Below are 24,227 nucleotides of genomic sequence, written 5' to 3'. Positions count from 1 at the left end.
GCCTAGAAATTCTGTCCATAAAAATAATGAACAGAACCGGTGACAAAGGGCAGTCCTGCCGGAGTCCAACATGCACTGGAAACAAGTCTGACTTACTGCCGGCGATGCGAACCAAGCTCCTGCTCCGGTCGTACAGGGACCGGATGGCCCTTAGCAAAGGGCCCCGGACCCCGTACTCCCGGAGCACCCCCCACAGGGAGCTTAAAAACAAAGACTTGATAATCAAAATGGTTGTAGATTAACTTTCTGTCAACCAACTAAATCAGTTTACCAACTAACTGATGGCTCTAATCTAAATACAATGCCTTTTCTGTATAGAGATATTGTTAGTGGATGAAAGAAGCAGAGAGGCTAATCTAATAGCTTTCACAAACATACCTGACACACCAAAGTACTTGATTACATTAATGCAAATACAGCAGAAGCATTTATCTGTTATTTATGATGTTTGTCAGAAACAGTATACTCAGGAATATGCGCATGAAACTTTGTAAATGTATTTTCACCACAGTGTAAGAGTGTGAAATTCATTGTTCTGTTTGGATTTGGGCTTATACTTAAAAAGAACTAGTTCGATATTTGAAGGAAAACATCTTTCGAGTTGTTCACGGCCTTGAAAGCGGAGAGAAAGCCATCCCCTGTAGAGAGAAGGTGGCAGGTTGTTCACATGAAACAGGCCACAGATGTTTTTGTAACACACAGAAAAATAGAACTAGAGAGAAGTTGACACATTGACTTCCTCACTGCTGCACAGCTGATCCATCACAGTGTGAAGTGTCTGCGAATGATGGATTTGTGTTGTGTTCTCTTACAGAGCCCATAGTGAGGAACGGCCGCCCTCCGTCGGCGCACAGTGTCCACTCCTTCCTCCACCAATACACGGGATCCTTTAAAAAGCCGCCACTGCGACGGCCTCAGAGCGTCATCGGAGGGGGCCTGGGCTCTCTCATGGTCATGCCCCGCAACGGTAGTCGTCTTGGTGAGAGACGCACACTTATGTCCACACACTGGTGTGATCACGTGATATTTGTCTTTCCTATTAAACCAGATTTACTGTGGGAGATTTGTCAGCAGGTGGAATCAGTTACAAAGGTTTTTATTTAAATTTGGAAAGACACAGGAAAGACAAGCTGCTATACTGTTTAATAGATCAGATAACCATCTCTGTGTAGAATATAATTTGCACTGAGTCAGCTGAGCCCACACACACACACAGAGTGACGTATTGTGTCTGAAAACATGCTCAAACTAGCCACTCCTAGAGGCATATGTTGGTGCCAACGCACACATGAATATCAGTTCAATCATTCCAGTGTTACTTTCAGTCATACAACAAAAAACCGAGTAGTGATCTTGGACACTGCTGGCAAACCAGCAGCCTGTATTCTCAGCCCAGATACAATATTTTAATTCATAATATTTCCTAATATAAATGTAAAGCCTGGACAAACACCTGCTCCTCCTCTCTCTCACTGTTTTCCCTTCTTTCTCCACTTTAGATATTGTCCATGAGAACCTGAAGATGGGGTCGGACGGAGAGAGTGACCAGGCATCAGGAACGTCCTCTGATGAGGTGCAGTCACCCACGGGTGTTTGCCTGCGGAACAGAGGGAACAGACGCATCTCAGCAGAGGTAAAATATGTTTGTGTTTTCCACTTCCGTTGCCCTTGTGTAGCCTTATTTAAATCAAGAATATGGTTTGGGGACGTGAGTCACTGGTTACTACTAATGAGCTTTGACGATGGAATATGTTGCTGGTACGAATGACACATTTGTCCATCTAGGGTCGTACCAGCTGTAGCGGTTTGTTATTGAAGCTATGTTTTAATTAATTCACGGAAAAGCAAAGGAGCCAGAGTGTTTTCCGGTCGACCTTTTTCTGTAAGAAATGGTATTTAATGATGTTTGCAATACAACACCAAGCTGTAACTCAGCGTGGGTGCGTTCTCATAGTGTGTCATGAACACGCAGCTGCCCACACAATCTCTGCATCAGACACATACGCATACAGTGACTCCACATACTGTACTTCTTTTGAAATCTGCCACCACGTCCACCCACCAAATGGACTCACTTCACTCTCCGTCTCTCTCGCGTGCACACACTGACTCATGCATGGAGAGGCAGATTCTGGCATTCATCTGGTGGGTACATATCATCAATGCATGGAAAGACTTCTCATTGTCATTAATATTATTTTTGTTGCTGTCTAAGAGAGATTGCGTTTCAGCACAAGCAGTTGTTTGAATCCAGGGTGGGTGATTTTTGCACATATTTAAAATTAAAATAATACAACATTGTCATCCTAAATAAAAAAAATTTTAATGGCCTGCATTGTGCTGAGTTTAGAAGAGCATGTGGGATAACCTGATGTTCACACGTGCAAAACCCCCTTCGAGAATTTAATCCAGCTTGTAAGGACACATAAGGAGAAATAATGCTGGTGTGTACAGCATACTGTACTCGTTGGAGTTTTACTTGCACCACATTCATTTGTAGGTCCCAGCTGTAATTAAACTGAATACGATAGACAAAATGACATCAGTCTTTGACGCTTCTTTCATTTGTTTATTGTTCAACATAATCAAGAATTAAATTTTATGCCTTATATCTTATGGTTCACAGGATTTTAAATATCTTAAAATTGCATGTTAAATTTGGCCTTTGTTTACAACCAAGCCGACACTGGGGCCAGTAAATCCATTATAATGGCTCCTAATGGGATTTTAAGGTGTACAGCTGGCATGAGTCAGTACCGCTGGCTGTTCAGTTTCATAGTGAGAGCAAAATATTGGGTAACATTTGTCTCTTAGTATGTTACATAGGAATTAGATTTATAATCACTGATCATTTTCACAGTTTTGTAGCCAAATTCATTTGCCCTGGACTGTGTGTTTGCTCTGTTTTTAATAAAGTGATATCATGTGTGTGGCACATCCTGCAATCCCATTAGGGATGAATCTTGGCTGGATGGACTCCCTTAAATACCATTAAAACATGACGTGACCAGTTTATGATGCTGCAAATAAAGTTTGCTCAGTTTAACACCTAGAAATCAGCTAATTAAAAAAAAAAAGGCTTTAAAAAAAAAACTATTGGTTGATTTAATTTATAAGACGACGACACACACACAAACCTTTAAACATGCAGTTAAGCAGCTTACTTCATTTGGGGCTACCCACACACAGAGACATGACACGTAACCTTTTGCTGTGAACAGAGAGCACTTGCAAGCAGCACACCACACACACTTCCTGTGACTGTTTCACAACCAGGTAAAGTTTATTTGGACAGAAGCACATGCACACACATTCACAGAGTTAAAAGCTGATTCTTTCCTGCAGCTCAGACAAACACTCTGTGCTAGTGTGAGCGGTGCGATTGACCGCAGGCTTGTTGTTACTGAAGCGTTCCAACTGTAAAATCACTGTGTGGCCACTAGTAGAAGAGGAAGGAAATGCTGGAGGAAGACTGAGGAAATCCACCTGTCTTTGATCAGGTGGCAGATTGTCCTTCTCTTGCTGTGGAGGAAGTAGTGCTGTTTGGGATTACATCACAAGGATTACAGTAATACGGTCCAGTTGGGCCCCTGTTGTAACAGATTAGGATGAGTTGACGGGACAACTAGAGGAGGGTTGGGAGGTGCAAAGGTCAGGCAATGGATGGCAACGCTCGCTGTGAGTACACACCACCAATCCCAGTCCTGCTCACAGCGACCACAGAGCAGCAGAGCTGTCTGTAATATTACTCAGACATGGAGAAACAGATGCATGTTAGAGCAGTTTGTGATCAAACTGAGCATCTGTTGCATTTGTGATTAATCTTCAATCAACCATCTGGACCATAACATTTCAGAAAATAATGAAAAATGTCTATCACACTTTTATATACTCTAAGCTGTTTCAATTTATTAGTTTTGGCCCCACCAGACAGTCCAGCCTCCTGAAGATTTTCAGTTTAATATCACAGAGAGAGCCAGCCAGGATGAGTGAAGTTTGTGGCATTTCTCCTTTTGTCATTGATTATCTGTGAGATAAAAAGTAAATTAACTGTCTGCATTTGATAAATCAGCTCTACGCTGTACAGTGAGCTGTAAATTATAACATCTTAAAAGATCTGGTATAAAAAAAAAAACACTTTTTCCTTTTTTGTTTGAAATTAACATGGTCTGTGATGAAACTGATTTAAAAGTATGCATGGATACACAACAAGAGATTTAATTAGTCATTAAATGGATTAACTGACTTGCAGAAAATAAACTTCCAATAATTTTGGTTAATCATCGAAGTTAAGATGCACATCTAGCTTGTCTGTTGTACTTTATCATTTTAAAATTAACCTTCTGATATTGTACAGAATAAAGAATTATCCATAAGTAAAAATGTATATCATTAACCAGTAACAAAAATAATAATTGTTAGTTTCAGCTGTTAATATTTTACAAGAGAGGTAAGCCTTAAAAAAACAACTCCTTGCGGTATCTCTTGAGGTATTTTCTTAATTTGCAACAATAGCATTAATTTCCGTGAAACCAACCTCCTGTCAACAGTCAGCCACAAAGGCAACAAACCCAGTCTGTTTAAATAAAAGGCTGAAGGCTCAGTTGACCTGTCCAGGGGTCGGTCACATTCGGCTACTCATTTATCACTGAGCGTGTTGAAATGTGGAAAGTTCAAGGTTGCATATTGTCATCTATTGGAAGGGGGGGTGGGGGGGGGGAGCAGTGGTATTTTAAGTGTTCCGTGTTACCTCCTTCAGTGTTACCTCAGAGAGAGAGGAGGTAGATTTAAAGCAGCTAGAGAGAGAGAGAGAGACTGGATTAACAGTAATCTAACAAATAGAGGAGATGCATGACGGAAAGAATCCAGACATATTGTGTGTTTGATTTTATATAACAAGTCATTAGTGCGTTGGTACTTTTTTGTTCTGGGAAAGACTTTACCCTGAAAACTATACAGACACATGCGGCTATGAGTGTATTTACACAGACATGCTGTACACAGTGCCCTCTGTTAAGTATGGACACCTGAAGCTGGCTGTCTAATGCTGGTTGTTGCGTATTGTACTTGTTCACTCTGGGTTTCAGTCATTTTGTTGTCAGTCATTGGTATTTATTCAGAGCTTGTGCTGTTTGCTGAGGGTTTACTCTTGTTTTTTTAGGGTTTTGCACCATGACACGGTTTTTAAATTGAGTTTCTCCTATTTGTCTGTGTGCGTGTGCAGGACCTCAACAAACGTTTGTCCCTGCCGGCCGACATCCGGATACCCGATGGTTACCTGGAGAAAATGCAGCTGAGCAGCCCGCCATTCGACCAGCCGCTGAGCCGACGCTCCCGCAGAGCATCACTGGTGAGAGTGCGACGAGAACAGGGGTGGGGGATAAGGAAGGGCTGAGAAACTAGATCACATGGAAGAAGAGAGAAGTTTGATGAGACAGAGGGGTAAAATTAGGAAGAGGTGTCCTTGACACTTGCATTATAATGGCATCGTTCCTGGTTTAATTACGGCCAGGGACCTTTGTTGCCTGTCATCCCCCTCTCTCCTCCCTTTGTGTCATGTTTGTCTCCATACTGTCAGCTGCCTGATAAAGGGCAAAGAAAATGCTCAGAAGAAGAAACTGAGAAGTTGTTGAAAAGGAGACAAACTGATAATGAATGCAAAGTAAAAACCAAAGTCACCTTCCTGTTTTCTTACTGCTCTGAGGTGCAATGATGTAGCTACCATGTGGTTTTACTGTTGGGATGAAAAACGATTTCATATCCTACATGGTTTATTAGTGTCCTTACCATATGAAAGCACCAGTCAAAAAGGGACGTGCACTTTTTACTTGGGGTAAAGGAGCAGTCCCACAAATTACAAGTACGATTCTAAAAATAAAATGTGTTCAGTGCATTTATTTTACTTAAATGAAGCAGAACTGAAACAATGGACAGGAAATTAATTGCCAGCTATTCTGATAATCAATGAATCGTGCAATGAATCATTCATTTAAAACCTTTTTTCTGCATCTCCTTTGTGAGGGTTTGCTGCTTATTTTCTCTTTGTCTTATTTGACAAGAAAATGTTTGTTTTGAAGTGTTGGTGTTGATGAATACGAGCTGGCTGAAACCGATGGCATCCTCATCTTCATGGGATTCAGGAAATTGTAATATTGCTTTTTTTTAAAAACAGTTTTAGACATTGTAGAGGCTGATTGGTTTACTGAGAATGATTAAGTCAGTGAAAGTAATTATTTGCTGGAAGGCCAAAGAAGTGCTAGAAATAAAATCTTTAATATCAGAATAAAGAGATTTTACTGTGACTGCTCAAAGAGAGTTTGTTTTTGGCTAATCCAACAAATTAAATACCTGAAAAATCCAGGTACTTTATCACATGAAAACTAAATCCTATATTACCACAAAGGTAATTAATTTTCAGCATTGCCCACAGCGGCCTGAGACACCCATGGCTACCTGTATGGTCCACAGATGTGCATCTTATCACCTCTGCCTTCCTCTCATGTTTAGCAACTGAAGCTGGTAACCGGTGCCTACAGTTGTCAGTGAAACCTTGTGGCATTTTAGCTATATTATTTTCCTGTTAAATGGAGTGGAGGAAAAGTGCTAACATCCATATTGTTCTTATGTGGATGTACAATACTGACAAGAGGCACTGATTTGAGAACTGACAGTGGAGCAGGGGCAGGCAGAATGAGAACAAAACAGAAATGGAGGGGCTGTGGATATAAAGACAGGTGTGAGAGCTGTTTTATTTAGAGGCAGCAGGAGAAAGAAAGAGCACAGCACATGCCTTAGGCTGTCAAACCTCATCCTCTCAGCCTGTTGTCATGTGTTTTCCTGGTTTTACTTTGAATATTCATCAGTCAAAAGCAGAACAGAAGAAAAGTGTGAACCCCACCCTGTCCACTGCGTTTGTATACACACTCACCTTCAGAGCAAATGTCTACTCAATGTGTTGAACATGTTGGAAAGCTGCGAACCCCCAGATCTCTCCGCTCATCTGGCACCGGGCTTCATTCTGTACCAAGTGGTTGTGAAGTATTACATGGATTTATTTATTTCATTTTATGATTGCTAAAACACATCGGGGCTGCAACAAGCGGTTTGGTTGATTAACAGTTAAACGGCAGGTTATTTCTTGATTAATCAAGTTATTGTTCTATCAATAAAATATCTGAAAAATGTTAGTTATAATTTTACACAGCCCAAGGTGATGTGTTAAGTTAGCAAAGTTATTCAGGGATTAAAAAAAAAAAAGAAAAAGCACCAAACCTTAAATTAGAGGTGAAACCAGCTCATGTTTTGGCATTTTTGCATTAAAAAAGATCAATTATCATAATAGCACATTGGATGAAACATGATCTATAGATAAAGTTTCCCTTCACATCCTTTGCCCATAAGCAAACACACACACACAAAAAAAAGCCAAAAGCCAGTGGACACATGTCACAAGAGATTAGCCATGATGGTGGGTGGCGTGTGTGACCTCCATACATCCCCCCACCCCCGTGGCTGCAAGGCTATCATGAGGATTTGTTGTGGTTTCTCTAGTGTTGTCACTGCTAATAAAGACGCTACTCTCATTAATGCTGTTTGTCTTTTTTCTCTCCTCCAGTCAGAAATTGGATTTGGGAAGCTGGAGACCTATATCAAACTGGACAAACTGGGGGAGGTATGTTAGTGTGCATTCTCTGGTAAAACCTTGACTTCTGTTTGGTTGTCCCCTGGGTACTAATGTTTTCATACTTAACCAAATAAGACACACAGACACGGTTCTAGATTTGACTTTTAACCCCTGACACTAGTGTTCTGCATCGGTGCAGCCATCAGTGCAGTGAAACATTTCCTCAACTCTTCTGCCCTCCAGGGCACGTACGCCACAGTCTTCAAAGGGAGGAGTAAGCTGACAGACAAGCTGGTGGCACTGAAGGAGATCAGACTGGAGCACGAGGAGGGGGCGCCATGTACAGCAATCCGAGAAGGTATGAGGGTTCAGCGTTTCACCGCTAGTCCTGCATTGGCCTCCACTTAGATTTGATGTGGATCCTAGTTTTTATTAAGCAGCTAGTTTGTCCAGTTCATGTGTAGGACTTGTTGTGAGCCTTGTAGAACAATGACAAGGTGCGTGTACAGAAATGATTTTCACCCACTCTCCAAGAGTAATGTATTGTGGTTAGTTTAGAGTGAGAGTATAAATACAACCATAGGAAACAACCCCCACATACACGGTGTGCAGTCTTGCCTTCACTTCCCCTGCAGCCTGCAGTACACGACATCAAGCATACATTTTCGGTTTTGATGCGATCTCTAACCAGCTCAGGTGGAACCTGGACTGTGCAGATGTGTTCTGTCTGAATAGAAGAACTGACTTGATCAGTGTAAATCCTCAGGAAGTGAACTGAGCAAACTTCAACAAGTATAATCACATCTTCACTTTTTATATCCATCTTCTTTTTCTGGGTCTTTAGTGTCATTACTGAAGGATCTAAAACACGCTAACATCGTGACACTGCACGATATCATCCACACGGACAAGTCGCTTACACTGGTCTTTGAGTACCTGGTAAGACCAACAAAACCTTTGCCCTCTGCTTCTGTGTGACTCATGCTATTCTGCTAAAATGAATATATGACATCATTATTATTCATGTCCCTCTGCAGAGTAGAGCTTGTTTATTAAAACAGTTTCTCTCTTTCACCCAGGACAAAGACTTGAAGCAGTATATGGACGACTGTGGGAACATCCTGAGCATGCAGAATGTCAAGGTGAGTCTCCTCTGGCGGCCTGCTAGCCCAGCCACCTTCACTGCCTCCAGACTTTGTGGCTGCTGCTGGTGTGAAGACAAAAAAAAAAAAAAAGCACTGCTAGTGCACCCCCTGGTGGTGGACTGCAGACAATGTGTATCTAGGGGTTCAACGTCTTGCCCAAGGGTACTTTGACATGTGGACTAGAGAAGCTTGGTATCAAGCTGCCGACCCTCCAGTTAGGTGACGGACTCACTCTACCTCCTGTGCCACAGCTGCAGTGTCTGTGCATTTTAAATTTATTCTGCTAACAAATCTCTCTTCCAAGGGGATTTGGACAAATTGCATATAGGCAACCAAACCTGCAGTGTATGATTTTTAGTCGGCACCACGACTTTAAACTGATTTTACTAACACGGTGCTAGTTGTTGATCTAAAATATGTCTCTTCCAGATCTTTCTGTTCCAGATCCTGCGAGGTTTGGCGTATTGTCACAGACGGAAAGTTCTTCACAGAGACCTGAAACCCCAGAATCTGCTCATCAATGACAGAGGAGAACTCAAACTGGCTGACTTTGGTAATTGATAGTTTTGTATTTGCTTATCCGGGACCGGGTCGCGGGGGCAGCAGTCTAAGCAAAGATGCCCAGACTTCCCTCTCTCCAGACACTTCCTCCAGCTCCTCCGAGGGAATGCTGAGGCGTTCCCAGGCCAGCCGAGAGACATAGTCCCTCCAGCGTGTCCTGGGTCTTCCCCGGGGCCTCCTCCCGGTGGGACATGCCCGGAACACCTCCCTAGGAAGGCGCCTAGGAGGCATCCGAAACAGATGCCCGAGCCACCTCAGCTGGCTCCTCTCGATGTGGAGGAGCAGCGGTTCTACTCTGAGCGGTTCTACCATTAGGATGATAAAGTTACATGTTTTAATTAGATAAATTTGTAGTGTTTTCTAATGAAACCCTTCATGTGGATTTCATTAGTTTGGACTAATTGTGTCCTTTGGATCTGCTTTTGTTTTTCATGTTTCTGGTCCACAGGCCTAGCGAGGGCCAAGTCCGTGCCCACTAAAACATATTCTAATGAGGTGGTAACACTTTGGTATCGGCCTCCCGACGTGCTGCTCGGTTCCTCGGAGTACTCCACACAGATAGACATGTGGTGAGTGGGACTCAGTCATCAGGGGTGATTACAACTGTTAGAAAACACTATAGGACTACACAGTGTAGGTGCAGGCAAACACAATCCTCAAGTACAAAGAATTTCTGGCTGTATTTATTTTAGGTCTCTTGCCACTTCACTGATTTGTGGAGTGAGCACACACTTTTTATTTAGCTGATGCACCTGCAAGCAGATAGAGTAGGTGTCCTCATTGGCAGTAAGGAGACTCTTATGGGATGCAACGATAAATAGTTTCCTCAAATTTCCAAATGCCCTGCTACTTTGACAAATCAGTTCTTTGCCGTTTCATTTGCTGGACATATTGAGATCAGCCTGTAAATGTACAATTCAGAGTTTAATCCAAAAAGTTAATGGTACTTTAACTACACAAGGCTTAAGCCTCAGTCAGGCATCTGTTGGTCACCTTCTCTCTCCTGTCTGTGTCTTTCTGTCAGGGGTGTGGGCTGTATATTCTACGAGATGGCCGCCGGCAGGCCCCTGTTCCCAGGCTCCACAGTGGAGGATGAACTGCACCTCATCTTCAGGCTGCTAGGTCAGTGCTGCCCCCTGCTGACACTGAAGCAGTCTGACTTTTAACACAAGCCTTTAATGGCATTAACCCTGGCACATAACCCCTGTGGCAGCGTGAAAAGTCCCTCCAGCTGCTATGGCCAAGTACGGCTCTAACAGAGTTGATTGAATCTCCCTCCACAGGCACTCCCACTGAGGACAGCTGGCCTGGTATATCCTCCATCGACGAGTTCAAGTCTTATAAGTTCTCCATATACAAGGCTCAGCCACTCATTAACCATGCACCCAGGTAAGACTAGGATATTCATACTCTGCTGTCACTTTATCTTCTGTACATGGATTGTTTTTAACATTAGTGTTGTACAGCTTAATGCCATGTTGCATGTGGTCATTTTTACTAGATATGTTACTGTTGCACACTCCTCCCCTTCACTTCTTTTGTTAGCCCTACTCTGTTCACTGGAGATAGAAAAGAACAAATATTTCTGATCAGACCCAGGTATAAAGTTGCTACTGTGTGTACAACTTTTAGTGAGCTAGACATTAGTATTATTGGTTTGTTTAGTTAGACCTGTGTGCTCTTTGTCGCTTCCTGTAAGGAAATCCTGTGGAATACTTGATTCTGTTTCCTTCCTACACTCGCCAGCATCTGTGAGTCACCCCACCTCTACTGACCTCCCCCCTCCTGCTCTCTCTCTCTCTCTCTCTCTCACCCCCCCTCCATCCCTTTTACTTCTGCCAGTATCCTCCTTCCCAGAATTCATGCATCCCTGATCTACAGCTGGGTGGATAAAGTGAGCAAGGGAGAAACAGAGAGAGAGGAAGTGACTTGCATCAGTGGGGTAGGGACTGTGTGTAAATTACCATGCAAGGTAAAATCAGGAAAATGCATTGACAACAAAGTAAAACACATGTAAATGTAAACAAAGCTGTAATAGTCTGTGGAGGCAAGAAAAAAACAGATTTTGTACCAGTGCCAAGAAAATTTGTTTCAGGACTAAATAATTATAAAATAATAAAAATTGTATAATTAATTTATTGTTATGGTCAGTTTATTTTTGTTTCCCCCCTGCAGATTGGACACCGATGGCATCGACCTGTTGATGTCATTCCTAAAAGTGAGTCTCACAGTATCTGTCAGGCATTAATGCAGTGTTAAAAGCCATGTAACACATTTTGCAGCTATGTTAGGACTGTATTTTTGGAAGGAAGCATGCCAACAACACATTTACACACACACACACACACACACACACACACACACACACACACACACACACACACACACCCCTTCCAAAATGTTCTTTAATGACAGTGCTTCACTTACTGCCCTAAATTTCAGTACGAGTCGAAGAAGAGGATCTCAGCTGATGAAGCAATGAAACAGCCGTACTTCAGGAGCCTGGGGCCACGTGTGCACACACTGCCAGAGAGTGAGTAATGAAATGGCAATGCAGTAATGCAGACTTGGCAGACTCCACCAGTACAGCTTGAAGGATATTGCAGCATACAGTGACAATCAGTTATAGCCTCATAACAAAAACACTATTGCACTGACCAATACTATGTTTTGCAGACATGTCCATATTCACACTGAAAGAGGTGCAGCTGCAGAAAGATCCCAGCTACCGGAACTCATCGTACCCTGAGTCAGGTGAGGAACAATCTAAGATTCAATACTGTGAGTTAGTTTTCATAGCAGTGGCTGTGACAACTTAAACCAGTTTGCTGCAGTTTGAATCAAAATAGCACTCCTTTTTACCTCACCCCTTCTGAGTATTGACTCAAATCATGATACACATACCTGTAGATTCGGTTTGACTTCTCAAGGATATCTTTCTCTTTTTTTCTGTTGCAAATAAACATACATCCTTAAAGCTACAGCATGTAACTTAAGCTAGCACTAGCATGAAAATCAACCTACTCTGCTGCACTCAGCACTCTCTCTCCCTGCTCCACTGCTCTCTATTACACTCCACCAGGCTCTGCCCAGCTATTCCAATAGGTTGTTATGAAATTACAGTAAATGAGAATGCAACAAAACATATTTGATAGAAGGCTTTGACAGCCTCTCCACATTAGGACAGGTTTTGGAGGCTAACAAAATGGGGCTGAAGTTGTATCCTACCTTTTACTTCCTGTTCACAGCAGGAGATACAATGTATCAAATTGCTCCCGGTGGCTTGACTAGCGCCGTTGTGTGGCAGCCTTGTCGTCATCGGTGTGTGAATGTGTGTGTGAATGGTGTATAATCTCCCTGTAAAGCGCTTTGGCCAGTGCATAAAAGCGCTATATAAATACAGTCTATTTACCATTTACCATATGATAACTGTGGTTTCAAACTCAGTCTGATTGTGTTGAATTGTAATGTTGATCTACAGTGTCTGACTCTGCTGTAAAGATATAAAAACACAATGTAAGCTTTTCCTTCCCCCCCCCCTCAGGCAACGGCAAGAGCAGAAGACAAAGCATGCTGTTTTAGAATCTCTGGACTGTATGTTTTTATTTGGGAAGGATCTCCTAGCTGTGCAGTCTCACCGATGGATCAGTAACCTGAGATGGATGTTGGCGTGGAGCATCATCACTCCCCCAAAGCTGCTTGGGAAACTTATTCACAGTGCGACCCCTCCCAGGTTTTGGCCTGAACCTGCCCAAGAGAGACATTTATATACTGTACATCTATATTTATTGAGAAAAGAATTTGCTGCTAAGTCCAACTACTGTCTAGAATTCTAACTGACTCAGTCACTTTAATGAGTACATGCAATGTGTATGTGTAGACTTTTTTTTTTTTCTCTTTGAAGTGATGGTGTTTTTAGATTTTTTTGGTGAATATTTCCATTTTCCTATCTAAACTCCACCTCAAAGCTCCTCAGTGTGAGTAGTGCGTAAGGCAGACGGACAGGGGTGATTCTGTAGCAGCTGAGAAGGGGTTGACTTTCTCTCTCTGCTGCCTCGGTGCTGTTCTCAGCTGCACAGATTATTTGAGACCATTTAGTTTGAAAGTTTGAGGCCAGTTTTTGATACAGCTGGTAATTTGTCCTAACTGGAGATTAGAGTGAGAGCTGTGTCCAAAAAGATCACATTCTTGTCAGATGCATATCATTCCAGGATGGTGTGGTCTCTGTCATGACCAATGAACAAATGCAGGAGGGAATAGGCAGTGTAGAATTATTAAGGGCATTACAGGATTAATTACGCCTGCTGTATTCTAAGATTAAAAATATTTAACTGCAGTTAATAACTTGATCAGACACATTATCTCCTCTGGTCTATTACAAAGAGGAGTCTGCAGTTCTCCCTTTGTATATTACAGAAGTTTTCTTCTTCCTGCCATTCCCATCGCCATCACCTGTAAAAAAAGGATTTTTTTTATTTTTGGATTGCCTCCATCATTGTGTTGCATGCCTGCTCTGTTGTATGAGGAAGTGCACAGCCACTGAACTCCTAACCCAGGGAGCACTAGCTCTAGTCCTGCCCTTAGTGAATACTGTACTGAGTCACAGTCTATTTAACAGTGTTACAAGAGATGTTTTGTATGATATTCTTTATTTGTGGATAATTGTTATTGGTGTGGGATTTTGCAGATGCCCTCCCATTTGAGCTTTTTTTTTTTTTCCAGAGTAAAACTAAAGTTTAAACAAATTACATGAGCTGGTTTGGATTTGTTTTTCCTGATGTGCAGACACCTTAAGGGCAACACGCACAGGCGGCATAACGAGTGTCAAAACACCCACTCCCATTGTCAATGCAAGGCCACACACTAGCGACAAACTGCCTATTTGTCTGGTATCGACATGAGTCAAAAGCATAAAATAAAAGTACTCGCCCATTTTGGTAGTCCCATACTGAACTTGGGTCGCTGTTACTGTGCGTTACCGCCCCCGTGTGTGTGTGTTGCCCTTTACATTTGTCACATTCTGTTTTAGTTATTCTAACTTCAAGGCACTTATGTTCAAGCATTCAGTGCTTTGTTTATTGAAAATGACAACATTCTTCACAATACAAAAAATATACAGAATACATACAGTATACCAAGTCCAGTATAAAAAAAAGAACATTACAAGCATTACAAAGGTATTTCATTGATTTTGAGCTCTTGTCTTCATTAATAGATTCTGAAATAAAGAGTAAAAATAGGACAAGGCACAGTCGCTATCATCTGAAAAGCATAGTGCTTACATAACATAATACCACATAAGTGAAACCATCAGTTTCACATTGTGATGACATTTAAGGATTTTTTCCCCCCCCCACAAGATTAAAAACAACTGAGCTCTGTATGCAGAATGAGAAGCTGGCTAGTCTTCTGCAGCTAGCTACACATCACTACTGTCCATCTTGGACATGGTCATTTGGAAACATGCTGGACTTGATCACAAAGAGCCAGACGTCTCACAGACGTCTCAGCGTATGGCTTTTACCAAGTGCTTTCAACTACTGGCATTTGAAGCAACTCAAGTGCAAAAAGATGAGGTCACATACTGTCTCAGTGGACATTTCTAAAGCAATTTTTGAATAGACAAGAGACCGCTGCTGCTGCTGCTGCTGATGATGATGATAAAATGAAAAACTTTCTAAAAGAGATGGAAGAAGATGGGAGGTTTATCACAGACCTTGGATCAGGATTTGTGGGTGGTGGGGGACAGGAGAAGGGAGGAGGGTGTTCCTTCCAGGTTTGGCAGATGGATGGGCATGTGTCCGTTGATTAGGCTGGGGAACTGTAGAGGAAGAGAAAGGGGATGAGAGTTAGCAAGGAGGGGACGGAGGCTACATGAAAACTGGTTTCCGGTGAGGAACTGCAGCATTGTCACTGCTCTGGTTTCCTGTTTTGTTTTTTTTTAATTCATTGTGCCTCTTCCTTTCCGTCTCTGTCCACTGCACCTTCACAACAGAAGTGGTACAGTGTGTGCGTGCGCCTGTGGAGGGGGTGTGGTGTATGTGTGGTTCACAAATGAGGAGCAGCTCTCAAACCAGTCCACCCTGTTCAGACTGGCTCCCCTGGGCTCAAACAGGAAGTATTCACAGGATTTCCTCTCCCTCTCACCAGCACTGAAACAGGACACCTCTGCTGGACCTGCTTAAAAAGTCTCAACCAGTGTCACAGCTGCTGGCGTCTGCTATTTTGCACATCTTAAACATATCTTTAACTTTGATATATACTGTCTAAGTAAATATCTGCTGGTAAATGCAAAATCTAGAAGATCAAGACCCCAGTCATTTTATTACCTGTTGTGTGTGTGTGTTTGGAAATTGATCTAAGTATCTGCTCAAATGTTCCTGTCATAATCTTCACAGGTTAACAGCTGTTATGAAGAGCAGGGATTGTGTTGCAACATTAATCTCACCTACACAACCTCAACTTCCTCCTCAGCTTGGTAACACTGCCAGTAAAACAATAATACTTTGAGCACCCCCTCTGTTCTCACCTGCTATTTCGACGCTCATACTGTATGTGCACACCTGTATGTGTGTGTGTGTGTGTGTGTTCGCACTTCTTACCTGGAAGATTGAGCTGCGGCCCTGCAGCCGGGCGGGGCTGAGCGGAGCAACAGGGCTCAAGCTGCTCCAGAAGTGGATGCCTGATAACAGCGGACTGTGAGCCAGCAGCAAACCAGAGGGAGTCTGTTGCGGGTGGGGGTGCATGGTGGAAAAGAGTGAGGAGTCTTCATGTAAATAAGAAAAGCCAATGAAGACAAATTTTTTTTTTTTTTAGGCCAAACAGGACTCCACTAGTAGGAGAGCATTCCTCTGAGGGCTCTGGTAATGTAAAACACACGAAATGGTAAATGGACATACTGGCGTTTGGAAAAACAAACTGACGAGACAGGAAGTCTGTCTCTCCCCCAGAATACAGGGGTGATGTGGGGAGGTGGGGGTTGTTGATTTGGGGGAAAAACATATGAAATCAATTTCTCCCCCTCCCCCCTACTTTCCCTTGTGTCACCTTAGAGAACCAAAGCAGTACTGCGACCGGCCCTACTCCCATTATTAATGGAATTATTGAAGCATATGGAATCACTTAGGGCCTCCTCCCCACTCTCATAGGTTGGACTTGCAGGAAAAAAAAATCTGTAAATTGCTTGTTTTCCTCTGATCTCACTTTTACACACTCGTACACAGATGGCGTGAGTGCAGTATTAATTTCTCAATGTGTGGACAAACCTCTGATGTGGCAGACTGGCAGTGTAACAACCCCATTGTAAACATTAAATACCCGTTGATGCTTGAGCCTTTGTGATAATGGCAAAGATCAAACATTAAAACTGAATGACTCCAAGCATTTAGCTCCAAATCTGTGGCAGAAAATTAACAAAAAAATAAATAAATAAAAATGTTGTGTACAACCTGAATCCATCTTACTGTAATCATGGCTTTTGAGACGGGACAATGAAAAGAGGTGAAATCACTGACTTCACCACAATTTAGATCAGCAAATTTATATTTTACAAGCAGTTTTATTGTAAAATTTTAATTTGAGCATAGCCATGTTTCTGCACGGCCTGTTATTTACTGCATGTAAACACTGTGGCAGTAATTTGGGCCTTTGGACCACAGAGCTGTTTACTGAAAGTATTTGAAAGGCTTCATCCCAATCCAAACACACAGTGACTCATTAAATCAAATTCTGTATATTTAAAATTTCATTATGACAAACTGAAATCATACAGCTTTACCTTTTTCATACCTTTTCCCCTCTTTTTTTTCTGGCTGTGAGTGACCACTTGACTAAACAGAGCGGCAGTGTTTCCACGTACACATGCCAGGTTGTGTCAGATATCTGCTGCTGCTCTTTAAGTGCTGTACAGACACTGACATCTTACTCTGTACAGAACCCCATAATCTCCCCATTGTCGGCCAGGCCATCACACAGAGGAGGTGGAAACATAGCATCACAGAATTATTCGTGCTTTCTGAGATTTGATTATTACTGGGCTCACTGTACTTCAGCTGTGGCTTGCAGAGAGCTGAAATAAGAGACCTTGTGAAAATGTGACACAGGGCCGCACTGGGGTGTGTAAACATGTCTTGACTAGACCGAGAAGAAGCAGGTTTTAGAGCAAACTCAGGTGTGTGCAGGGCACACCATGCTATCGTTAATAAACAGTAATTATTCAATCCCAGCATCTGCTGGCCAGATGGTTGGGAAACACTTTGGAAGACAAGCTGGGTTGGTGTAGAGTCTCTAAACCATCTGAATCATGTACTGAGAAAATGCTTACATCCAATGTGCTGCCTGCCGGGAACTGGAGTTATGTATTATTCAGACAAGTCATCTCACCTGTGCAGTGAAGAAGGCAGGAGTGAGGGAGCCAGAGGGCAGTGCGGGGCTGCTGAGGGCGATGGAGCCGATGTCGCTCCCCGTCAGCAGCAGGGATGGGGCGGAGATCTCCAGAGCTTTGGGCTTTTTGTTTTTTGGTGGGAGTCCATCTCCTTGGTTACTACTACTACTACTAGAACTGCTTCTACCACTGCTACTGCTGCTGCTGCTCCTCTTCCCAGGAGGCTGCAGGGCTCGCTCTCTGTGCCCCGAGGAGAGGTTGAGGGGCTGAGCACTCTGGTCAGAGTCCTCCTCCTCCTCTTTGACAGCAGGGCTCCAGCTTTGGCCAGGCTGGGTGTGGGGGGAGGAAGGGGAGTGGGAGTGGGAGGGGAGTTTAGATGGCCTGGGGGAGATGTAAGACTCAGGCTTGGCAGATGGAAGGGAGCTCCTCTCATTGGCGCCAAAGCGGATGACGGAGCGCGGCTCCTCCTGCTGTTCACGGAGGGCACGAAGCAGCTCGGGCTGGTTCTGGAGGGAGCTGATGCTGAAGGAGGAGTAGAAACCTGAGCGGAGGTAGTCGTTCCGACAGTGCTGCGCCCCCAGGGCTGCCAGGGTTCTCTTCTGGGCCTCCTCCTCCCCTTCCTCTTCCTCCTCCTCATCCTCCTCTACCTCCAGCTCAGGGGCCTCTCCTTCCTGGAGGGGTAGCCTACCAGAAGACAGGCCCATTTCCACTGCCTGTAGGTCCATTTTCAAGATCTCAGGGAAGGACACAAACTTATAAACAAACTTCTGGCCAATCACCTTCTTGATGATGTTCTGTAAAACAGAAGCACCAGTGATGACGGGGAGGACTCTTTACATTATTTACCCTAATGTACAGCAAACTGACATTAACCTAGGAAATAATAACAGAACATGCGTAGGATATCATGCATTCCAGGCTAGTGAAGGCAAACTGCCACACTGAAACAGTTTAGTGTTACAGTGCTACAACGGAGCAGGAGCTCTAAAAAGAGGAAGTGGAAGTGTCTATCAGGGCAGAGTGCGGCTCTAAAGAGAAGCACAACAAGGAATCTGTAGCTGCCATGACAATATTAGTCAAACTGTTAAAGAGAAGTAGTCCCTGTACTCGATCACTACTCAGTTTCTCTCACCTTGTCGTAGTAGTAGCGCAGCGCTCTGCTCAGCTTGTCGTAGTTCATGTTGGTCTTGTTCTTGCGTAGCCCCCACAGCTTGGCCACTTCCTCTGACTTCAGGAGCTTAAACTCGCCGTCTGTGGACGTCCAACATATCAGGTGCTTGTGACTCTGGTCAAGCAGCAGCTGGAGCAGGAACTGCCACAGAGTGATGGCACTGTCCATACCTGCAGCAAGACATACAGATGACAAGATCAGTGGGAGAACAGTGAAAGAAATTACCCAGATGACGCAGAGCGTGGAAAACCCGTGATGGTTATTTTTAAGCTCTTCGTCTGATGTCCTCTGGGGTCTTTCTCCTGTGGCCATTTTTACTAAGAGACCAAAGCGAGGTTTTCCGCTGACACAGAAAAGCACAGACACTACCTGAATATATTCCACCTGCCAAGAACAAACCTTAGGTAAAGATGCAAGAAAGCTGTGCTCAGTATGGTCTAGGTTTTATTCCTGTCTAAACTAACAGCTTGTATTTGACTGTTTAGAACTAGAAGAGCTGAAGTTTGATTAAATGCTGTTTCCCCCTGATCTGTGCGAGGTATAACATGTGGAGTAAGGAAGACCAGACCCCTGATGAATAGAACAGTGTATGTTAAAGAGTGTAGTGTAATGTAGCAGCAGAAAAGAAAACATGAGGAGGAACAACAGCTCAAGCCAGAAATATGCTGCGGTTCAACCTGGCCCTCGCTCCACAGGAAGTATGATGGGCCCAGGGTGGGTTATTCCTTCAATAAAGGAATGTGCAGCCTCAAAACTGTCTGGCTGCAGGAGCTCGCGCATTAACAGTGGTGGGATCGTTTCCGTCACCACAGACTGTAACACCACATCAGTACTGAAACAGTTGATTAGTCAACTGGGGGATAACAAAGTGGAAAAACTTTGGATAATCACTTCATCATCAAGTCATTTATCAAGCTAAAACACTGGATTTGCCACACTTCTTGGCTTTACATCACTGTAAATTAGATATCTTGAGTTTTTGGACTATTAATCAGACAAACCAGATCATCTGAATCATCTTGGGCTCTGCGCAACTCTGACAGCCATTTTCACTATTTTCTGACATTTTAAACTTCTTTTTTGAACTAGATTAATCAATAATGAAAAGAGTTTGGCTCCTTCTGCCATATAAAATATATATATATAAGGCATCAAAAGGAGAATTTTGTTCTCACTCAGTTGATAGTTTTTGACCAGAATTGACAAATTTCACACTGCACACATTGCTACATTTTCAACTTCAATTCTTCTCTGTGGATCTGAGCAGTGATTAGTGACAGATGATCAGTAGAAACAATGATAACAAACCTTTCAGCCACTACTCACGGTATCTCTGTCCAGAGGAGAGAGCGAGAACTGAACTCATTTCCGACACAAGCTATCCCCTGAGTTTTCTATCTGCACTGCGAACCTACAAACCTGTCAAAGTCAGGACTTCCTCCTATTCTACTTTCAAGGACAAATGGTGAGGAGAGGGGATCCCACAGCAGGGGAGCATTTCCCCAGTCCTGCCACACTTCCCACAAAAATACCAGAGGGACGGGGTCCAAAGATTAAATCATTGCCCCCATTCCACAGCTCCACCCTTTAACCCACTCTAAACCCAGACTTCACTTTAGCTTCAAAGCAAGGTTTGCCAGTGCACGGCCACTGGGCTGTCAGGTCTACAATTAGGCCAGCGAGACATAAACACTCACCTTTGCAAGATGCTGCAAATAGCACAGTGGACCTGTGGGTCAGAAGTGTCTCAGACAGCACCAGGAGGAGGCTGTTAATACCATGAATTACAATAAAGTCATCATATCCTCACTACTGACACACAAACGGAAATATTAGAGTGATTACATTAGATGTCACTGCCCAACATCAAGGTGAATACAGCCACTCTGAGAACCGCAGACATGGTTCAGCTCTTTCCAGGAATATCACAGAAACACTGTGGCGGTGCTGGTCCGGGATGAGCCGCCCTGCTGCGGATGCTCTTACTGGGAAGTCTCGCTGTGCGCACAAAGCCTTCCAGTGTGTTGGCTGAACGGAAACTCCTAATGAGATTAGGTGGTGTGCGCAGACATTACTTAGTCATGACTAAATCTGCTCTTTTCCTGTTCGCACACGGTGGAAAATTCAACGGGGACTCAATAGAAAATCATCTCTGAATAGCTTAGACAAACTGTGAGGCTGTTTCTGAACTGCTCGCCCTTTGTTCGCCTCTGTTTGTGCAGGCTACGTTTGTATCCGGGAGCTGAAAGTAGCAGTAACGGTTACGCAAAGAGGTCTGGATCATTATTTTTGCTCCACTGACTCATTTTCAAGATGTTGCTCGGACCGGAAGACGCCACAACTTTGTCCGAATTTAAATCAGTAGCGATTTGTGAAAACTTAAAATACCCCCGATCCCGAGAGCTTAACAGGAGACAAAAACTCTACAGCCAAAACACTTTTATATAAAGTGTAAATACGGTGGTTAAGACGACTAACGATGCATAACTTCACTGTCTACAAGCCACCAGGCAACAAAGCGTTGTTCATAGAAATGGGACCAGTTGTTTAGCGTTACCTGCGATCTCCGAGTCGGTTTTTCCCTCTGCGAAACTTTACGGTGAAGCTTGTGTGATTCCTTGTTTTTCCATGCTTACTTCTGGTCTACACGGTTGTGCTGGGCTGAAATAGGATCCTGGGCTTTTTCTTTTTCTGAGCAGGAAGTTGGAGCAGGCAGACACAGAGCCGGCTGACTTCCTCTCCCCTACGATTCCCCAGGCAGTTTGCCGTCTGTGTAAACACACTTTTTCCTCCCCTCCTCTTCGCCGCTGCCTGCCCGCTGACGGACAGCAGTTGGCCTACTCTGTGTCGACACACGGTGATCCAGAAACTCCTACGGCCCGTAAACTGACATCATCAGTCCGCAGCCTGGCGTGGTGCCTTCAGGGCGCCTCGTAACTTTAGACACTTCCATCCATAGTTCACAAGTCGTGTGGCTTATACAATACTGCACACAAGAAAAATCAATATATTAAAAGAAAATGAAATTGCAGTTATGATGGATAGTTTTTGTCAACAAGAACGCTGAAACATTACAACGACTGCACCTCCAGTTCCTCCATGTAATAGGTCATTTACTGGCAATATGTAGAATACAAACACTGTTCTTTCTCAGTCTGTCAGTTTGTTAAATCAGAGTATGGGTCCTCAGTAGGCCAGATGGTAATACTACCATACTAGGGATCTAATGTAATACACTAAACTAGTGTGCTTTAGGACCTAACACTGCAACAATGTGCAATGAACTGTAATCACTTTAAATAGGTAAAACATTACAGAAGACAGGGCATCTTTGTGAGCTCCATTCTGCAAAGCAAAACAGGGAAAAGACTGCATCCTTAAAGAAACGGCTGAATATATCAGACACTGAGCTGCTGTCATCTGAAGTTAAGGTAGGTCATTCAGTCAAATCGTGGATAGAATCTGAGAGTTTGATGATCGACTTAATCACATAAGAATCAGTTTCATCACTCCCACCTATAGCATTTTGCCCAATTAACAGACTGAAGTGTGAATGTTTCTATTATTGTGCTGCTCAAAATGACTGACAGCAAGCAAAGGCATCACAATAAACAGGGTACTTCTCTCATTTCATGTGCAGGCAATTTATGATTAATTTCTTCACAGGTCTTTTAGAGAATAAAATGCACTGCTGCCACCACACAAGCATCTACATACTTGATTTTGTTGTTGGTAGTAAAATAATATGGTTCAGCTATTACACTTTCAGTAAAAACAGGTTACCTGTCAACAACTACTGTAAAAAGATCAGCGGTCCAATGGTACAACAAACTTCACTATCACATTCGGCTTCTTCAAACACCAGAGTGTTTTTGTGCCGCGGGTGCAGTTCTGGGATTACGTCAAATGAACGCATTTGGATCAATATGTTCAAACATCTCTGTGTTTGACCAACCTGTGGAGGTCAGTGTCCCTAAAGGTGACGCCGAGAGGCGTGGCTTCATGGGCCTGGTCTGATTGGCGGCTGAACTTTCTGCGGCCGAAGGTGGTACCTGGCGGAGCGGCGGGCAGCGCTCAGTGCAGCACAGGCCCGCTGAAGCGTAATGCCTCGTTTTACTGTCCACGTCCGTGATGAGTGGCTGGCAGTGCCATGCAAGGATACCACCAACACCATCCAGTGGCTCGGACAAGAAGCTCTTAAACGTTACACGAAGAACAAACCAGACAACGGTGGCATCACTGACGTGAAGAACACTCGTTTCTGTGCGCGCAGGTGCCAGGGTTTGGGTTTGTTGGACGCGGATGATACCATCGAGGATGTACTGGAGGATAATGACTTTGTCGAGCTTGGTAATGACTCTATGGATGAAAAAATATTTTTAAAAGTATAGTCACATTTTGGGGACAGCGATGTTTTGCCATTATCTGTGCGTAATCTGTGCGTAATTGTGCTAAGTCATATACCAACGGTATGAAACATTGAATGTAATTCGTTATCTACCAATAAGAGTAAATGTTTACAGTATGCGTTACTATCTTGTACTTCCAGCTATTGAAGGAGATTCCATGTCTCCTCACTTTATCCCGTGTGAGCGTGGAGTTTCTACCATGTATCCTTAAACTAATGTGCCATATACAATATACTGGGTACATTAATGGGCACTAAATACTATTTATTACATCCGCTTTTCATTTGCCCACGTTATTACATTGTTTTCGATTCTGGTTAACATTGAGGTTAATACTGATTTTTTTTTTATAAAATACATCCGAGTAATATATATATATATATATATGTACACACATAAGATGGGGTTTTACAGTGTAGGACCACACTGTCTTTTACTGAATATTATCCTTAATTAGAGTGTGTGAAATAGTACAACAACATACAAAGAACCTGAAGAAGTAAGTGTTTGCCCATTTTTCTATTTAAAATCTGAAACTATGATTTTGACTACTGCCGTTTAACACGTCTCTCGCTGTGCAGTATCTTTCTTTGGATGGCAACAGCCTGACATCAACCGATTTGGTCAACTTAGGCAGGGGACTCTACAAGATAAAGGTAATGATCGACAAATGTATTTGGCTGGTCTCTGGTAATCTTTTAACTAATCATTCACTTTACCACCATTTTCAGCTGACTCCAGAGGCAGAAACAAAAGTTGTGCAAGCCAGAGAACTTGTGGACACCATTGTCAAAGAAAACAAAGGTTAAGATCAATTTAAGAGTAAAGACCATAAATGTATGTCAGATACATTAAATGTACTTCTCTTACTTTTAGTCAGCTATTGAAAAACTACAGTACTCCAGAAATGAATGATTCAGTGTATTCAGGTATC

At 43.2% G+C, this 24,227-nt stretch overlaps 3 protein-coding genes across 6 annotated transcripts in view; 2 read left to right on the top strand and 1 right to left on the bottom strand.

Annotated features, from left to right (window-relative positions):
• LOC109974723 (cyclin-dependent kinase 17) overlaps positions 1 to 15,008 on the top strand; it is a 27,525-nt gene extending 12,517 nt beyond the window's left edge. The window contains exons 3-17 of the mRNA XM_020625077.1: positions 815 to 979; positions 1,500 to 1,633; positions 5,225 to 5,350; positions 7,616 to 7,672; positions 7,868 to 7,982; positions 8,469 to 8,563; positions 8,704 to 8,766; positions 9,199 to 9,322; positions 9,779 to 9,899; positions 10,355 to 10,452; positions 10,614 to 10,719; positions 11,506 to 11,548; positions 11,773 to 11,863; positions 12,007 to 12,084; positions 12,875 to 15,008. Of these exons, the coding sequence (XP_020480733.1) occupies positions 815 to 979; positions 1,500 to 1,633; positions 5,225 to 5,350; positions 7,616 to 7,672; positions 7,868 to 7,982; positions 8,469 to 8,563; positions 8,704 to 8,766; positions 9,199 to 9,322; positions 9,779 to 9,899; positions 10,355 to 10,452; positions 10,614 to 10,719; positions 11,506 to 11,548; positions 11,773 to 11,863; positions 12,007 to 12,084; positions 12,875 to 12,912 (1,454 nt within the window). The 3' untranslated portion in view covers positions 12,913 to 15,008. The remainder of the gene's footprint in view (positions 1 to 814; positions 980 to 1,499; positions 1,634 to 5,224; positions 5,351 to 7,615; positions 7,673 to 7,867; positions 7,983 to 8,468; positions 8,564 to 8,703; positions 8,767 to 9,198; positions 9,323 to 9,778; positions 9,900 to 10,354; positions 10,453 to 10,613; positions 10,720 to 11,505; positions 11,549 to 11,772; positions 11,864 to 12,006; positions 12,085 to 12,874) is intronic.
• A 22-nt stretch (positions 15,009 to 15,030) lies between these two features.
• Positions 15,031 to 21,846, bottom strand: LOC109974740 (ETS domain-containing protein Elk-3-like). 3 transcript variants are annotated; one of them, XM_020625101.1, is made up of 5 exons: positions 21,442 to 21,846; positions 18,846 to 19,054; positions 17,713 to 18,507; positions 15,933 to 16,055; positions 15,031 to 15,151 (listed from the first exon to the last, which is right to left on the bottom strand). In XM_020625101.1, exons 2-5 carry the CDS (start codon positions 19,050 to 19,052, stop codon positions 15,053 to 15,055), a joined length of 1,224 nt encoding a protein of 407 aa, XP_020480757.1. In that variant the 5' UTR covers positions 19,053 to 19,054; positions 21,442 to 21,846; the 3' UTR covers positions 15,031 to 15,052. The 3 variants fall into 3 exon arrangements, with proteins under 3 accessions (XP_020480757.1, XP_020480774.1, XP_020480764.1); XM_020625118.1 differs by lacking the exon at positions 21,442 to 21,846 and adding an exon at positions 20,730 to 20,793; XM_020625108.1 differs by lacking the exon at positions 21,442 to 21,846 and adding an exon at positions 20,582 to 20,650.
• A 393-nt stretch (positions 21,847 to 22,239) lies between these two features.
• The window catches only part of hal (histidine ammonia-lyase), a 6,866-nt gene continuing 4,878 nt past the window's right edge, over positions 22,240 to 24,227 (top strand). Inside the window, exons 1-5 of one of the 2 annotated variants that reach the window (XM_020625066.1) lie at positions 22,240 to 22,315; positions 23,434 to 23,494; positions 23,765 to 23,792; positions 23,875 to 23,949; positions 24,025 to 24,097. In XM_020625066.1, coding sequence (XP_020480722.1) covers positions 23,451 to 23,494; positions 23,765 to 23,792; positions 23,875 to 23,949; positions 24,025 to 24,097 — 220 coding nt within the window. In that variant the 5' untranslated portion in view covers positions 22,240 to 22,315; positions 23,434 to 23,450. Of the gene's footprint in view, positions 22,316 to 22,933; positions 23,235 to 23,433; positions 23,495 to 23,764; positions 23,793 to 23,874; positions 23,950 to 24,024; positions 24,098 to 24,227 lie in introns of those variants that run through there. The other variant, XM_020625057.1, reaches the window with a different exon arrangement.

This window comes from Monopterus albus, unplaced genomic scaffold, assembly GCF_001952655.1.
Source record: "Monopterus albus unplaced genomic scaffold, M_albus_1.0 scaffold7.1, whole genome shotgun sequence".
Classification (NCBI taxonomy): Eukaryota; Metazoa; Chordata; class Actinopteri; order Synbranchiformes; family Synbranchidae; genus Monopterus; species Monopterus albus.
Note: the sequence above shows the minus strand (reverse complement) of the source record. Positions and strands in the feature narration are given on the sequence as shown.

Bases quoted from the DNA above. Each gene is read 5' to 3' on its own strand.
- LOC109974740 (XM_020625101.1), bottom strand. From the start codon at position 19,052: ATGGACAGTGCCATCACTCTGTGGCAGTTCCTGCTCCAGCTGCTGCTT. The intron at 18,508-18,845 runs GTGAGAGAAACT...TCTGTTTTACAG, and splicing joins TGCGCTACTACTACGACAAG to AACATCATCAAGAAGGTGAT. The intron at 15,152-15,932 runs GTAAGAAGTGCG...CTTCCTCTACAG, and splicing joins GCCGCAGCTCAATCTTCCAG to TTCCCCAGCCTAATCAACGG.